Source organism: Styela clava, chromosome 6 (assembly GCF_964204865.1).
Source record: "Styela clava chromosome 6, kaStyClav1.hap1.2, whole genome shotgun sequence".
Taxonomy (NCBI): Eukaryota; Metazoa; Chordata; class Ascidiacea; order Stolidobranchia; family Styelidae; genus Styela; species Styela clava.
The window spans coordinates 1,334,924-1,353,186 of NC_135255.1; the positions used below are offsets into that span (position 1 = coordinate 1,334,924).

Below are 18,263 nucleotides of genomic sequence, written 5' to 3' on the forward strand. Positions count from 1 at the left end.
TCAGGCGCTCCAGAAGTATGCGCTCCGAGATGTCGCACAACCTGAATCCTAACCGGTACAAACATACTATGTTCAGGTTGTGCGCCATCTTGGCGCGCATACTTCTGGAGGTACAATTCATATATCATAACAAAATACCATGTATCTACCTATTCACTGGAACCAAAAGGTATGATGCTAAATGAATTGAAGAGACAGATTAAAACCAAATGTGTCACAGTCTTGAATCATAATAATATTTTGCTTGTCGCATCATATTTCACATCGTACATATTAGCATTCTAAAAATATGGCTAAAGATGTTCCTGAGCGATTTGAACTTTACCAAGCTGTCCGGAAAATAAGGCAAAATCTGACACAACCACAAAAGGCCGATTTCTGCTCTGGGGGCCATGTTATTCTCCATAACGCCCAACACTAAAAATTGTTTGTTCATGCCACCTTTTGTACATTATGCTGAATTTAAAATGGATGAAGTATATTATATGACTGAATGTTAATCAGATTTGCAAGTTTACCATTTGAACCGTATACTAAATTAATATATAACTTATTTTAAAACGTGTATCGAATTTGATGGTCAGAAATCTAGATTGACTGAAAGAAGCACAATCATGCTTCGTGACAAACTACATTTGATTTTGAACAATCTCTTGTTTGAGAATGTTTTGCTGTGATCTTAGTGACATTCTAGTTGGGATTATATTTTCTGCAGTCTATTTCCTGTACAATTCCAATATCTATCTATCCATAATGTAATATCTCATTTTAGAAAATCTATATGTGTATTTTGCATACCCATTAGGACAAAATAGAACTGATTTTTCTTCTCAGTTTATCAAATCTGTTATATCAGACGTAAACAAGAGAACGATGCCTAAATACATAGACACGAAGACCAAAACGGAGTAATACGATTACCGGTATGCAATATGTCACAGTGAAGCCCTGAACGAGTAATTGCACTCGGGGAGTCGGCGAAAAATTCCGGTCCTGTTGACAGGGATTTTACCTGACTAGGTGACTCAAGATTTGATGTTGTCGTATATTCTGTCTCGGGTCCGACCTCGCCCGTTCTCGTGGTTGATCCTAAGCCCGTGGATAACCCATATTCCGGTCCTCCCTGTGGTTGCAAAAATTATTAATGCAGCCTGAAGTGCGATATGGATGACGTCGAGAACTGGAGACCCATCGCAATCTGCCGCACGCTGTATAAAATCTATGCAGCCGTGATTGCACGTGGTCTTCAGTCTTGGGCATCTAGGGGGAAGTGATTTCCCCTTTCTTCGGCTTCGTTCCTTCCGAAAGCGTTTTGAGTATGTTTTTATGCTTGATTCGGTCATTGCGGATGCCAAGAAACACAAGCGTAATTCTTATGTGGCGTGGTTTGACATCCACAATGCTTTCGGGTCGGTTAGGCATGATGCCATTCTCGAAGTCCTGCGACATTTTAGTGCACCGGGTACATGTTGGAAACCGTTGCTGACGTTTACAGGGATAACGTGTTCACCATAGGAACTACTGATGGTGACACGTCCCCTATTCCATCTGGTAGAGGAGTCCGTCAGGGATCCCTTTTTAGGCGATCATTTTCAACATGGTGATGAAAGTTCTATTCTTGGGCATCAAGGGTTTGCCGGACGTCGGTTACCGGTTACGATGTGCGCCGGATGTGACCGCTAACGGCCAGGGCTACGCAGGCAATTCTGCCCTATGTGCGTCGTTGCGACAACAGCTTGAGGCAACTCTCGATATGTGGGGAGCTTGCGCAATGGTCCGGAATGCAATTTAAACCATCCAAATGCCATGTTTTTGCCTTGGTGGACAGTGAGCTTTTCCTGCTCAATGGTTGCGAGGTCACTGTTCTCAGCCGGGTTGACGTCTGGAAGTATCGTCGGACAGAGTGTGTTTTGAACCAAAAATTTTAATTTGCATTTCCTCCAAGACTATTCTTATAACTACGGATTCTATATTTCCGTGGACGCTAGATGCCAGCATCCGTCGTCTGATGAGAACCGTTTTCCGGTTACCAGACCGGACCTGTCAGCCGTTTTTCCACTTCACGGCTGCGGCGGGGGTCTGGGCGTCCCGAATGTTGCCCGCGAAGCTGACATATTTTGGGTTACCCAGGCGTTCAAAACCTTGAACTGATCCGACCATTTGTTCCGTTGGATTCCGTTAATAGAAAAAAGGCGAGCGGTAATTATAATTCAGTTGCATTTTCTTCTTGTTTAGAACCTATCGCCGAGTTTGCCAGCCCCTCGCAACAATTTTATATTTGTCATTTTTGCATAGGATTTTCTCTGTGAGTTGTCCGTGTCTGATGTTGACATGTCTTATATTAATCTTAAAATGTACCATCTGCCAGTCAACGTACCACTTACTAAATATTTATTTATTCTTGTTTTATATATCTTGAGGGGCTGACTCAGTTAGATAAGCTGTACTTTTTCTTTTTCTTGACGGTTATACTTACATGTTCAATTCAATACTTTATTAAGGTTAAAATCTTATTTGTATTTACTTTATAAATATTGTTTTGAGCCCCCGCGCTGGGGAGGCCGGGGTTACTGGCGAATGTACCATTGATATTTCTAATAAAAGTACATAAAAACAAAAACCGCAATCTTCACGACTAACGCGACGCGGATTCGACACAATGCGCGCAATTTTAACGGCTACTTGGCCAACAAATAAACGAATCCCATAGAGCCCGCAGAAATTTTTGAAATACCGTAAGTGAAAGTAATGGTCTTCATTAACCACTGAAAATTTCAAAGCAGTTGGTCTATTTATTAAAGAGCGATAACAGGAATAAGCACGATAAAAAGAAAATACCAATAAGTATAAGAACATATTAACAAAACGATCAATATGCACATTTTTTGTCCATTAATGTTTATCGTTTTCTTGCTTTGTTTTGTAACGCTGTTATGTTGTGAACATATGAGCAGGGCCGAATTCAGACATACGAGGCCTCAAGGTAGTTGCTTAGAGAAATTGGTATAGCTATATATCAATATTTTATCTTCTTTTTTAAAAATAAGAGATTTATTCGAGTACTGTTCAATTCATTTAAGTTAGTATATTTTGGTCAAGTTAAAGCACGTAGTTTTTTAAATTTAGAAAAATTCAGTTATTCGACAGTATGTACACTGTACAGTATTCGACAGAATTATTAACCCGATTGAAAAAATAAATAAATGTCAGTTTAAAAAAAATTTTCATCAATAATAAAAATCACTTTCATTGAATTTGCAAATATTAATAAATAAATGAATGTGTCGAGATTCGAGTGCGATATTTCATTATAACGTATAGAAAACGTCATCATATCGTATATATCTCTTTTCCTTCAGGCTAATAGACTACAATTTATCATCGCGTTATCTAGTCACGGGAAAGGTATTACTAAACTGAAACGGCGCATTAATTTTGCATACCAATAGAGATAAAGATCGAAAAGTACGTGTCTCTGATGACAATATCTTTTCATAACATTTTCAAAATTCAAACTATATATATCACCCACACTGGAATGTAAAGCTAATAACAATCATTTTCAGTTATAGCATGATTGTGCCAGAATTCTGAATTGAAATGATTCAAATCAGAGTAATTCGAATTGGTTTGAAGCAATTTTAGGAAAAAATATTTATTCGAAATTCTATTCCAAAATTAAATATTCGAAACTAATATTCCTAGTTGTGTCTTTCGAAAATAATGCCAATCCCATACGCACTATCAATTCCTCGTGTTAATAATATTTTATTCTAGTTGAATTTTAAATTACTCGCCAACTCACTAAGGATACCAAATTTCACCTTGTTTTATTCGAACATCAACAGACGAATGTTTCAGAAACTCAGTGTCATAATATCCCATCACTAATCAAGACAAATGCGATCACATTACTAACGCAATATATAAAATTCAAAAACTAATAGTGCAATAAACGAAATACAGACCAGTTCATGGAAAAAATATATAAATATTATATACCAGAGGATTTCAAATAATTGATTGACGTTTTTGCAATGACAGGATATATATTACGTTTATTGGATACTCACTCCAATTGTAGTATTAAGTTACACACTTTGTACATTTGTGTATTCATTGTACTCATAATTTGGGCTAAAAAATTCAACTTATATCTTCCCAATCTACCCTATGAGCTCATATACATTGATACAACCATTGATAACAGCATTAAAAATTTGGTTGATAACAATCGCTTTAGATATGTGTACGAAACAGGAAAACACTTTCTCTCTTATTTCTTCGATAAATAAGCACAAAACAAGCTTCAGGCGAACGCAATTTTTTACAATGGTCATAATGGTAATAGAGGTATTGACACTTTAAGGTCGTGCAGGTCGTCGTGGATGTTTTTGACAAAAACGTTAATCTCAAGTCAGAGCCAGCAAAGTTTAATGTTATCCGCAGGGCAGCAGCTACTTAACGCATTGCGGTATTGTTTAAGGTCAACTTTCTATCAGTCTCATATCGTGAAATACAATAAAAAAAAATGTTGAATATTCTGGCATTCACACGTTCTGATGTTTCTGTTCATAGCTGGGAGAAGAGAGTATGGAACATGGGTTAGGTTCGAGTAGTAAATCGAGCTCGCACTCAAAAGCAAAATACTTCTCCAACTTCAGACTTTAGCCATATTATTCATTCTTCACATTTTTGAATTACAATGAAATCCACCCACCAATTATTTTAACAGCATATTTGTTTTTCGCGGATGATAATAAATATTTCCACTCAAACTCATTGTTTGTTTTTCTGGCAAGTTATATCGCAATTGAAATTTTTGTGAAAAGTCCGAAAAAAAAAGTCCACAAAACAAGACGTCAAAGTGATCTAGTTTTAGAAAAGTATCTTCAACAAAAAGAAGGTAAATATATGACGGTAGATTTAGCGTTTACAGCTTGTATTTGGTAGATGACATTTTTCATATTTGACTCAATTAAAATAAGCAAATGGTCAAAATACGCGTTTATATTTTTATTGAGAATATGACAAAAAAGGAAAGAGTGAGAAAGACAATCAGGAAAGCGCAGATTGTATTCGCGTGAAACACAAATCGAATACAACGCACTGCATCAGCAAGACAATAAACACGTGTTTTACGACATCAAAACATATAGATTATAATACACGGATTATACAAATGATATCATACTGTTTATAAAATATCAGATATTTAATTGCTTGGCAATAAAAATAACGTTTTGGATTTGCGTTTCATCGTTGGCAAACAGATAAAACATTAAGTATATCAATGTAGATTTGGAACAGAATGTGAGAGTAAGCAATCAATTGGATTGATATTCTATCATTCTATCATCGCAATGGACACATATGATGTTGCAGAGAAACCAGAACCATCAATGAGTGCAAAGGCCACACGTAAGTTTATTTCAATACAACATTGCGTAGAGATGGTAAATAACCAGTGCTGCCATCGATATGAACCCCAAAATAAGGACGTCAGGAAAACATGATGATAAGATAAGAACGAAATGTAATAAACAAAATGTATTCATGCCAAAGCGATCCGTCCTGTCTAATCATACTTTGCAAAGTTTGCATCATAAGGATTTGCTCCAGCAGTTCTTTATTCTTAGAAACTATCTGTTCCATCTCACTTCTAAGTTGTATTTTGATTCAAAGCAATCAATGCGGTTTCAATATCATTTCTAGCAAATCAATCATTCGAATTGACCAATCTAAGTACCCGGTATAATAACCTCTACCCCTAAAACTAAACAAAAATTTAGACACATGTCAAAATAAGGATAAATAAAGTTTCTCAGAAATAAGGACAAAAATATTTTTCAAGACGAAGACATTGAAAATAAGGAAAAATCTTAGGAAAAGTACGTTATGACATCCCTATAAATAACAGTAGCCATTTTTCACGCCAGATAAATTGTTGGAGCAAATGATTAGCAACCAATGCCATACTACAAAATCCACAATCTAAGACATTTCTCAAATTTTTTCAAAACTATTTTTGTGCAATCAGAATGGCTCTCTTGGCTCTAAATACGACATTTATTTGAAACAAATATTCAAGTGAGAAATCATCAGTTTGTTGGATACTAGAAAATGATATATATATATGGCGCGTTGTTCTTATATTGCTTCGGTGATGACGACAGAAAAATGACCTGCATTAAAAAGCTATTAATGAGCGACATTATCCAAATAAAAAGTACCCTTGTTTTTTTTAATATCGTCCGAGTATTGAGAGTCGATGGGTGATCACTGTTAATGTAAAACGTGATATAAGATACATCAGTAGTATATTTAATTGGTACGTGTACGGACTTCCTCACATAATTTCATAATTTTTCAGGTTGGTGTGTCGAAAAGCGATATTTGTTCATTGGAATCGTCAGTGTATTATTTATTCTTCTCATCATTGTTGCTGCTGTTACTTTACCATTGCTTTTATTCCAGGCAAGTCTGTAGAACTTTATACAGTAAGTTTCATGTATGTCTCGGTTATCATCAGATAAGCATTTGTCAGTGTTCTGTAACCTTTCACTGGTTAATTACAAGATATGAATTACTACTACTATATGATTACTATGGGTTTGATTTGACATTTATAAATGTATCACTAAATTATTTCTTGAAACAGGAAAACGAAAACAAGGATTCAATATTGCTTCTTCAAAGTCCTGCACGAGTTCAAAAATCAGATGTCAAAATTCCTAACGAAGTAAATGACAGTGCTGTTCCAAATTATGCTCATAACGCACCAATAACATTTTCATATTTAAACGGTAACGTAACATTGAATACCACCGTTTACGACCTAAAAATTCTGTATAATAGTCAACCAATAATTACTCCATCTCCATCAAAGCCTATTTCAACAACATCAATAAGTTTTGAAAATCCATCAATACGAGGAAGATTGTCTAATGAGTCTAACCCAGATGAAAAGATGGCTACAATATCTGAAAACAAAACAAAAACATCTACTTCAGCTTACAAATTGACAAAGCTCATTGTCGGAAAAGTTTCGCAAGATAGTACGACTATAAATGTTGAACTGGGGTCAGGTTTTATGTCGATGCCCACCACCGAGTCAGAGACCAAGTTACCAACAACCTCACTGATCACAACTCCAACTAAAAATGAAAACGTACTGAGCACCGCAAATACCAATTCGATGGAAAATGAATTATTAAATACAACAGAATCGGACACACCTGAGATGGTAACACCAATTTTGAATCAAACTACACTCTCCCTCCCCAAATCTGAAGAAGACCAAACAAAATTCGTGTCAACGTCTACTACCGAGTCAGATATCATGTTAACAAAACCGCATCAGACAACTGATATTACAGAGGAAAAAGTTTTAGACACTACTGAGAGCGATCTGGAACAAACAACTGACTATATATACGGCACATGGATGACAACTTTAGCATTTGAACAAGAAGAATCAACAAAACAAATTGACCTATCAGCCACGAGCACTACAGTTTATACAAATAAACCGGGTGAAGATGACAAAATCACAGATGAAGCACAGAGAACTTCGGACTCTAATGTGTCGAATGAAACAACAAAAGATGCTTCAATGATTCCTACGACTACACAGAGCGATTATTTTGTTGTAGAATCTTCCGAAACCAGAAGTTCAAAAAATATTCATACAACCAACGACATACCTTATTCAACTAAACCCACTTATCCTTACCTAACAACACCCTCACCCATGACTTCGAGACACTCACAAAACACCCTCTCATCAGTTACAGACGGGACTATTTCGCCGTATGTAGGTGATATCATAAAACAAATGGATAAAACAACAGAAAACTCGTCGTCCCTGCCAACGACTACGACAAGGGCCGATGATTTTACAACTACACGTAGTATTACAAAAACTATAGATTTGCGGTATGGTCCATACAGTATTACAGATAACATACCTACAACAAACCCGACTGATTCAGCTAAACCTACTAATCCATATCTTGAAACAACACCCTTACCTATGGCTTCAAGACACTTGCAAAACACCCTCGTCTCAGCTACAGATGTGAATATTGTAAACACTTCGCTGCATGTAAATGATATCAGGAAACAAATGAATAAAACAACAGAAAATTCGTCGCTCCTGCCAACGACTACAACAAGCGGTGGTGATTTTACAACTACTCGCATGGTTACCAAACCTGTAGATTTGCAGTATGGTTCATATAACATTCCAGATATCATACATACAACAATGCAGACTGATTATAATTCTGAAACGAAGCTATCTGTTAAGTTGAATGTAACGGAGACCCCTCGTGCAACGGCAGTAACTGGAACTGACAAACCGCTAAGCATTTTTCCATATATAGAAAACTATTTACGAAATCAAACAGTCGAACAAGCTACCGCCATTACTTCGTCTACAACAGCAAGTGGAAATTTCACAACCACCGATACAACAACACAACAGATAAACGTCGTTAGTTTGTTTAAAAAATTAATAAAGACTCCTACTACAACAAGCGAATGGTTAAGTATGACACCAATTCCAAACGACGCCAGAACGTCATTTTCGATGGAATATTCCCAGATGACACAACACGATACTAAGCTACAAAATGTTACATCAACAGCTACTGATGACGCAGACGATACCCCTATTTCTACATCTGTGCCTCTCACCATAACGCAACCGATTGAGACAATAGCCAACTTTTCAACAGCTTCAAATTTGAGTCCATTCCGTTACCCATTAGGTCGAACCGAAAATTTGACCACTTTTGTTGATGGTACCACCTCCACTAATACTGCTTATGAAGAAAGCCAAGACGTGACCAGAAATATGGAATACAATATTACGACGACTGAAAAATCTACAACACTCGTTGCTTCCCCTGCAACGGAACAGTCAATAAATAACTTGGTAGTTGCAACCACTGCGACAACTAACAAACAGCGTGACAATATGTCACCAACATCAAACCTTACTTATGCGGGAGGATTTACAGGCAACACAAGCACCTCCGATCCTAAGAAACAAACGCATATAGATTCTGACCACTCTGAAAATACGCAGATATTGACTACTGCCATCAGTTCAACAAACGCATCAAAATTAATTGGGTCAGTAACGGATAATGCTACAAGTTTTCGCGATCGTCCAACAACGTCGACGGCCAAATATTTGACAACACCACAAAGTAAGTATAAGCATCTATCTTGCTCTGACAATTTGTCTCTTCCACCTTCCACTAATCGGTATTCAATCTTTCAACTTAACTGATATGGTGAACCTATTACATCTATTGACTAATGATTTTAGACTACTGTGCATTTCGATACAACGGAAATTGTTTCTGGCTTGTGCAAAAAGCATTGACTTACTTTGCGGGGAGAAAATTGTGTCTCTCTCGGGATGGAGCTCCAGCGAATATATATACTCGACAACATTATCTGATTGCTGCGAATTATATTCGTGGAGTAATATCAAATACATTTTACAGCAATATCTGGTTGGGGATGCAAATAGATTTGAAGGTATATATAATAAAATAAACCTACGCCTATTATATTTTTCCATTTGCAGGCTTGGAAGGCTTGCTTGTTTATAGGTTTTGCTCTTTCTCAAACCAGTTTGCTGAAGTTCCGCAAAAAATATTTTCCTGCACTTTATTTTTATACAATATTTCGATAATTCCGACTGATTTGTCTATTACTTACATTACACATCACATTTAGTATATAATTTTTGGAAGAGTTTGTCAAACAAATATTTAATAAACTTTATATTTTTCATTCCAAATTTTTATCTTTCATTCATTTCGTAACTAATATGTAAGCCCATAAGTCTTCCTTTCATTTCCTTGTCGTAAAAATCAAAAGTTCAAAACTAATATAGCGCACAGTGGCATTCAAGTGTCAATTTCACGATGAAGATTCTTTATTTTTTTAAGCGCAGCAGTACCTAACCTATTATTATCCATTAATAATAAATCTTTGTAGCTTTGTTGTTATTAAGTCGTGATTGCTAATAAATATTTCCAATGAATGTTTAGACAAAACGAATTATCTATATGAATTCTAATCAAAAAACATACGCTAATTGGTTTCCCGGACAACCGAGTTCAGCAACTAAGTGGAGAAGACTTTATATTCATGTCCTGAAAAATAAAACATCGAATGTACAAGGAATGGTCGTCTACAGCCCTAAAAGCATTTTGACTGGAGTACTATGTCAGAAGTAGGTTTTACATTTTGGCATTTTGCAAAGTTGGTTTAAGCTCTTTTCATTATCAATAAGTGCCTGTAGGCCTACATCAGATATGTAAACTTAACACATCACATCATCACATGGTCCTACATACAAATCAATATCTTTAAATGCTATGTCTGCTACACACCTACGTGTACTGATTAATTAATAGCTGTGTGCTATATTACTTTTCATTTTTATATTTGGTAGAACTGGAATTATTTGGGCTTCAACTAAAAATAGTCATAATATATATAGTCATAAAACCAATTCTTGATAATTATAAAGTTTTTTTTGTATTTTTGTAAATTTAAAAAAGCCACAATTTATTTTAAGAAAAATTCCAACGACAGCAAGTACAACACCTATGACGAGAACAAGTACAACAACTATGACGACACAAAGAACCAAAACTGAACCAACATCTATGTATGCAAAACTGACTTCAGTTTCGAAACGAACAAGATCTCCACGGGCCAAGCCCAAAAGGGTCAAAATAGAGACAACAACAACAAAACCAGTATTGACGCCGGTAATTCCAACCGCTAAGGTTGAAAATCAGAAAAGACTTGTACAGAGACGGGATGAAATTCAACCCACAAATGCAACCAAATTAGAACCGACGACACCACCGAAACCAAGTAAATACTTCATGCCATATGCTTATTTTGTCGCTACTTAGTTTTTACTGAACTTGCAAACCATTCGTTCAATATTTCTATCGCTGACGAAGTTTATGTGAATGCACAATGAATCCTTGCCAGCAAACGAAGTGGAGAAAATATTACCTTCGATAAGTGCCATAACCACGAGACTGCCTAACGAATAATTTGCAGATGTCCAGTCAAATACAGATAAAACAAACAAAGCAAAACAGGCATCGGCTGCTCGAAGCAATATTGTAATTTTTTTAAGACGACTTTCATATTTCACGAACCTGAAGGTTCTGTCACGATTTCTATGATAGGGGCCTATTGCATCAAGTCCAACTGGGATCAAGTTTACCCAGCATGCGTGTTTTGTTCAACTACAGTGCATTTCAACTACTTTTTAATTAATGTTTTTCCTTTTTTTACAGATTTATGTCAGTTAGAGTTCAATGGAATTTGTTACTGGTTAATTGTGAATGACGTAAGCTATGATGACGGGGAAAGGCAGTGCAAAAAATACTTTGGATCTGCCGCCAATATTTACAGTAGGAAGCATTATAATTTTGCATCAAACTATGTTCGAAAAATGATTCCGGCTTCATTGAATTCTCTTGATGTTTGGCTCGGATTGAGGATATTGTCTTCTGTAAGTTGATTCAATATCCACAGAAACTTTATGTTTTCTTTTTTAATAGTGTATATTACAATAAGTTTAAAACGTCGTTGTCTTGGATATATACCATGGTACGAAAGGATGTATATATATGTTATAAATTGACAACATCTGACAAAATACCAAATATACAACTTCAAGACAATTAAATTTTCAGTCAGACACAAATGCATAAACACTTAATTAAATTCACAGATGGGGACTGTGTTTTTAACTGATTGGAAAACTGCGCCATATCTTCGATGGTTCCCAAAGCAACCAAGTCTCGAACGAGAGAAAAAAAGAATATATCTTCACGTGAAAAAGCTGAGGTCTTCCATGATGCAAGGAATGGCTAGCTATCAACCTTCGCTGAAAGTTAATGGAATTTTATGTCAAATCTCAAAACGTTCGATACCGAAAAAGTATCAGTGATAGGCTTTATAAAACCTTTCGAACTGCAGAGCAAATGTCTCATGAGATGAATGTGCTCGTATAGTTTGATCAGTTGTCGTAAGGGGCTTTTTTCATTGTTTCTCGTTGCTGCTATTTAAACAATGCTCTAATTTTCATCGATTGGTTGGGTTTAACTTTTTTACAAAGATTGGAAATTGCCAAAATTGATCAAGATGTTTATATTCTTTGATAAACTGATGATTACTCACTAACCGGGGTGGTAATTTATATTAAAATAGCAAGTCAGAGGTAAAGACAAAATTCACATACGTGGGAAACCTAGCAAAGTTTTTCAAATAACAATCGTCAAGGCTTTTTCGTGAATCTAAACTGTTATTATTAATTGTAGTATCGCTGAAGATATGCAATACCTATCTTCCCCTCTCATTTTCTTCGCGCATTTGTTTCATTTTTGTATCTTTATTGTAATTTCCGGATACCTTTTTAAAAATTGAAGTGAGTTTGAAGAAGTGAGTAGGGAAATGGGGTCTGGTATAGTTTAGTACCACATGCACTTCTAGTTGGCCTGACTCAACAATTTTTGCATATGTTAATCCTAACCCCCATCTGACTACGTCGCTAAAAAATTAGGTCATTTGGACGTCACAGAGGCGTAATAAGGCCCACCAAAGTATGCGGATGGTCGTCCAAAACTCGTCACAACGATTGCCATAGGAGAGAGATCGCCGGCGTTAGCGAGTTCGTTATCCATCGAGTTGGATGCCATTCCGGACGATCGTAAATATACTTTGGCAAGCCCCGTGACTTGATGGTGACGTCGTAGTGACGTAATTTTTGAGTGGCATAGTCAAGTGGGGGTTAGGAATAACATATGGAAAATTCGTTATGCTACGCCCACTGAAAGTAGTTGTGGTACTAAACTATACTAGACCCGGGAAATGATAATGTAACTAAAGTGGACATTTGTTAGTTAGATTAGGTAATAAGCACCTATAAATGTTGCGAAAAACAGTCCTCCTTTTCATTATAATTATTTCTTACTACTTTCAGAAAACCATGAAAAAAAATTCCAAGTATTCAGGATGTTTCTGTTTGCGTATATATTCAGGGAAGAAGTAGCTCCACATTCACAGTGACACCATGGCATTTTGAAGTGTCGTGCTCAAGCACATAAAATAGTGGATATTAGCGCATAAATACATTATAAGTTTTTTCAGTTAGGCCTCTCTGTGTAAATAATTTCTGACAGCATCTCAATGCGAAATTTGACAAATTTTATAAAATATTCGCCAGATGTACTTCTGTTATTACTGATCAGCAACTATTGCCAAATACTATAAAGCAAATCATCAATGAAATATCGTGGTATTGTAACACGCTAACCTACTTATGCCAACGGGTGGTCCATATCAGAGTTGGATCAATTACATTAATTCAGTCCAATTACAAATACTCCCTTAAATGTTTCAATTACATTACAATTACTCCGTGCAAAAAATATCAAATTACATTTAGGCTACAATTATAACATTTTGGTTTGTATTAACATTTTCACTTGCTCAAAAACTGTTGATTTGCACTTGATGAAGATTAGGCTGCGAAAAGTTTCTGACCCAAATAACTTTCCTCTTGCCGTATAAAAGTTATTCACAATTGAAAAAAACTCTTTCTGGCTGGGCTGATGTTGCTGTTAGTTCCAAATAATCCTTCGCTAAAGAAGCAAGCGTGGGAAATTCTTTCTTCTTCCAATACATCAATGGGTTTTCATCAAACTGCAAAATTTCTTACCCAAAATAGCTATCTAATTCACTTTCTGATTTTTTTGGTCTTTTCTTTTTAAATCTTCTGCCATCGCTGGGAAAAAACAGTTTGAAAAAATGACTTGATAGATGGTTGGCTATGATCAACCTTAGCCTTCATCGTGTTTTCCTGGTGTTTTCTTTTGGAGTTTATGTATTTAGGATATAGATGGGGAGAACATCTCTTCAAGTGCGTGATCAAGTTTGACGAAATCTTGGTTGAGAACTTAAGTTTCCTTTTGCAGTTGTTACAGCATGCGTCAGTGCTGCTCAAAGATTTTGAAAAACTCTGATCACAATGGTGCAGAAAGTGGTTCAACACAGGTTTCGGAAGAGTTTGTCTGATGTTCATCCATTTTCAAAATACTAAGATTCAGTCTAATTGAAAGTGTAATTGAGCCAAAATTTTAGCAAATGACAATTACAGTTACAATTACACAGAATGAAAATGCCTCCATTACATTACGACTACGATTACATAAAAAACTGTAATTAATTACATCAATTACAATTACAAATTACAATTGATCCAACTCTGGTCCATATGCAATCATTCGTTCTGATGCAGCTCCCGGATTTTATGTCAACAAATCGAACTTGTATTTAAATTGGTAGAATAGAAGATATTAAGCACGATGTAAAACATAGAATGACTGGGCAAACATATCTATGAGTTTATAACTTTACTGATTGTATTTCTACAGCTCCTGCGTTGGCCTATATTTTCATAAACACAAGCTTAATAAAAATTTTGCTAAGAAATTTCTGGCGCGCGCACGTCGTTTTTGTTTGAGGTTTTACCACAAATAGTGGCGTCGCTAAAATAAAATATTCAAAGGGAGGCGGTGGGTAATACAGGTGAACTAGGTCTGCTCAAGCCGCCGTTTAGCCACCTCCATCCCCGAGGTAATTGAAAAATAAACAAGGTAAAGCCCGAAGTAACCGTCCTCCTTTCTATGACGAAAATCCCAATAATTACAATATAAATATTATATCATATATATATTATATTGATATAATATATATATGTGTTATTTTTGGTGAACGAGCACGTGCAGTACACATTATAAACCCCATTATCGAGGCATTTCTGTTACATGATTTGTTTGTTTCATAGAGTGTAGTCAGACTGCCGAAATAAATTGTATATATTATTTTGTAACGGTATGGCATGCAGGACAGTGTGCGAATCCTCAAACCTCAATAGGTTTAAATACAGAAATACGGTACTTTGTACCAGGAGTGATGAAAAATCATGTTACCTATTTTATGAAGTAGTTATTTCTGAAAATCTGGTATTCTGAAATGTAGATCACTACAGTAAGTAGATAGAGGAGTTCATTGTTCCAAACCTTCCTAACTTTTTTTGCAGATGGAAAGTACTCTTGTCTGTAGGTTCTGTTAAGTGTTAATTATAACAAATTGCTAATTTCTGTGAAAGGTATTATACAACCTAAAATCATCAGTATCATAATCTTGCTAGCTTATGTGATGTGCAAGATTGGTTTTATTCAACCCTCATATCGTTACCAACGCATCTCGATATTGCCCATGATTATCAATATTACTTTCTGGTCGATGGCATAATGAATCCAATTGTAAAGCAGAAGCGGACAGTACAAGAGAAATTAAACAATGTGCTTCATGCATTGGTCATCGCATTGATTCACCTACAAAGTTAAAAAAAAAAGCATTTTCTTACAGCATTTAAAAGCAATAAAATATGAATTAGATGTTTTCACAAAAAATCATATTCAGTTGCGAAAGCATGTAAAAGCCATTGAAGCAGTGTTAAAGACCTTAAGCATACTATCGTTTTCTAATCGTTTCCGAGTTACTCTTAGCGCCACGTCAATGATGAAGTTTTTCTGAATAGAAATAATTCGGCAAATTACATCGTTTTGCTGTACACCGGTTGTGCTTTATTTATCTGCGACATGAATATACCTGGTGGCAATCATGCGCTACCCTTGAGTGATGATACTATATAGGCCTATAGGGGTATGGGTGTCCCTATCTGCGTGTTCGCACCCTCGTGTTAACATACGTTAACGGAGTAGAACCCCACTGACTCCATCAGAGGTCAATAAGCACACAATGTATTGTAATGCCAAATGTTGGTATATATATTGTAAATATATATGCATGATCGAATTGAATCTAAACAGATATATTGAAATATACACTTAAACCTTAATACCAGTTAAACTGTTGCAATCCAAAGCCGTGAGTAATGCAAAAACATGAAAAACACTATATCCTCAAGTTCCTCAACTCCCGAATAAAGACCGGAAACACGTGACAACTTTCTCGAAACAAAAAACTGTTGACAACAAAGAAGCATTACTAAGACTTGTCGGATAATCATAATCAGGGAAAATAGGGCACTGACCTATTCATTGAATTCACATACTATTAATACAAAGGGGTTAAATAACATTAAAATCCATAGTTACATTGCACATTCGCTACAATACCATATACTATGAATGGGGAGAATACTTAAGTTTAAAAGGTCAATGTGCGATTTTTTACGCCTATGTGGTATGAACCATTCAAGGGGGAGAGTGTCTTTAGTAGACTATGGCTATTCTAGCAAAAAATATGACCGTACCCGTTTTGGGGAAATGTGATAATGTTATGTATCAAATTCTCTTAAGGTACTCTTTACGTTTCTTGTTCTGTTCTTATACTATTTTCTAATTCCAAATACAGCTAAAAGTGATAAGAATTTAAAAAAAACTTAGTAAAAAGCATTTCAACAAAACGTAGCATGATTGTATTTTTGCCAGAAGATAAGAAAGGTATGAAAGTACATTGTAAATATATATAATAATCTATGGAAAGAATCATTGTTACCATGTCATGGATTGTCCAAATTGGATTAAAAAAATAATAGAATAATATGGTATCCTGGGGTGGAGAAAGGGAAGACTATGTTTGATTTGGTGCCAACATCATTCGAAAGAAATTGCCCAGCATGCTACTTTAATTAACAAAATGCATTGTTCCTATTGTTTGCTGCATTCACATTTTATTGTACTTCAATATCTTGAACCTAAACTGCTGTTCTTTTGTCTTTGTCTAATTAAGCATGATAATAGAATTAGAATGGTGAGCTAATTATTAAATCAGTCCACAGTTCCATATTGAATCCGAGTGAAGTAGCCTGTGGAGTTGTTAATATTGCTATCTAGTTTGTGGTGTCTGATGATCTTGACGATTTCTTGATAGTTGTTCCAATCCAAATAATCTATAATTGATAGTTGTCCTTCTCATTGTTGAATTCACCTTAAAAAAAAACAATCTCCGAAACAATGATGATAATATATATTGTTTAAGTTTGGAACAAAATTCTAAGTTTGATATTGATTTTTTGATGTCATTATTTTTTTTATTTCTGATGTTTGAATTTGGGTTTGCTTGAAACGGACTGTTTAGGCTTGACGAAAGTTGTCCAATATAGCAAGAAAACATGGTAGCTCCAACTCTTCCGTGGCGTATAATGCATTTCTCGTGGTATTTGACAGAACTAATCATGTACGTCGATTTTCGCCTGATCTTGATACATTTCTTATCAAGTACGAGTCGCTGATAAATACCAACCCACTGTACAGTGTTAACTGTGGCTGGTCTTCAATTTGGGTAAGTCGTAGGTGAATAATAAGGCCAATGTATCAATCGGAGGCAAACATTGACGACCACAAAACATCAACCAAGGTGGCTTACCATATCTTATTGCCTGACTCTATATGTTTCGTGGCGATCTCAATATCATTGCGTTGCCTGGCTCTGTAGTACCCGAGCTGTATATAAATAGAACTAGAGCTACAGTGCGCTTCTCTCCTGTTTTCCGTGATCATCCGAAGATCCCGTTTTTTACTTTGGTAAACATCTCTTTCGTGGCGGTTATTGCGTTTTTATGATCATTCAAGAACAATTATTTCCACTTACCGGTATATCTGTTTTGTAATCGCCCAAACAACCACATTTTCAAGCAAGAGATCCACACGAAGTTTCGACTGTCTATAAACTAACTGAAACATATTTACATACAAATGTGATTGAGGCAAATATATACAGAAAATGGTAATTTTCCAAATAAAGTTATTTCCAGTTTAGAATATATTCTATATTCAAAAATATTCTTTCAGAATATATTCTGAATATTTAGGTGTTCGATTTTGACCACCCGTTGGTATACAATAAACATCGGAAGACTTAAAGTTAGACGATGGTAAAACTTCCCCTTAAAATCACACTACATTGAAATAGCATCGACATCCAGCTGGATCAAATCGAAAGCTTGTAAATCTAGGCTCAGCTGGAAGCTTTTGGTACCATCAGCGCATGACACATTGGATGTGGTAGGGCTAGACACATATTGATGTGATTTTGCCTATTTGACAAAAATTATAAAATCAAGTTTTTCTTCTTAAGGTGAGGACTAAACTTTCAATCGACAAACCTATCAA

The 18,263-nt window shown here is 35.7% G+C and overlaps 1 protein-coding gene and 2 long non-coding RNA genes across 4 annotated transcripts in view; 2 read left to right on the forward strand and 1 right to left on the reverse strand.

Annotated features, from left to right (window-relative positions):
- Positions 1–18,263, forward strand: part of LOC144424297 (uncharacterized) — a 180,167-nt gene that overhangs the window by 159,543 nt on the left and 2,361 nt on the right. The gene's annotated exons all lie outside the window — the stretch shown is intronic.
- LOC120330772 (uncharacterized) overlaps positions 1–18,263 on the reverse strand; it is a 188,918-nt gene that overhangs the window by 61,736 nt on the left and 108,919 nt on the right. The window lies entirely within an intron of this gene.
- Positions 2,827–13,070, forward strand: LOC120330766 (uncharacterized). Of its 2 annotated transcripts, XM_078114080.1 has the most exons (7): positions 2,827–5,421; positions 6,374–9,218; positions 9,341–9,555; positions 10,074–10,258; positions 10,607–10,911; positions 11,349–11,566; positions 11,789–13,070. In XM_078114080.1, exons 2-7 carry the CDS (start codon positions 6,971–6,973, stop codon positions 12,005–12,007), a joined length of 3,390 nt encoding a protein of 1,129 aa, XP_077970206.1. In that variant the 5' UTR covers positions 2,827–5,421; positions 6,374–6,970; the 3' UTR covers positions 12,008–13,070. The 2 variants fall into 2 exon arrangements, with proteins under 2 accessions (XP_077970206.1, XP_077970207.1); XM_078114081.1 differs by having other exon boundaries at positions 2,827–9,218.

Bases quoted from the DNA above. Each gene is read 5' to 3' on its own strand.
- LOC120330766 (XM_078114081.1), top strand. From the start codon at position 6,971: ATGGCTACAATATCTGAAAACAAAACAAAAACATCTACTTCAGCTTAC. The intron at 9,556-10,073 runs GTATATATAATA...ATGAATGTTTAG, and splicing joins GGATGCAAATAGATTTGAAG to ACAAAACGAATTATCTATAT. The intron at 10,259-10,606 runs GTAGGTTTTACA...ATTTATTTTAAG, and splicing joins ACTGGAGTACTATGTCAGAA to AAAAATTCCAACGACAGCAA.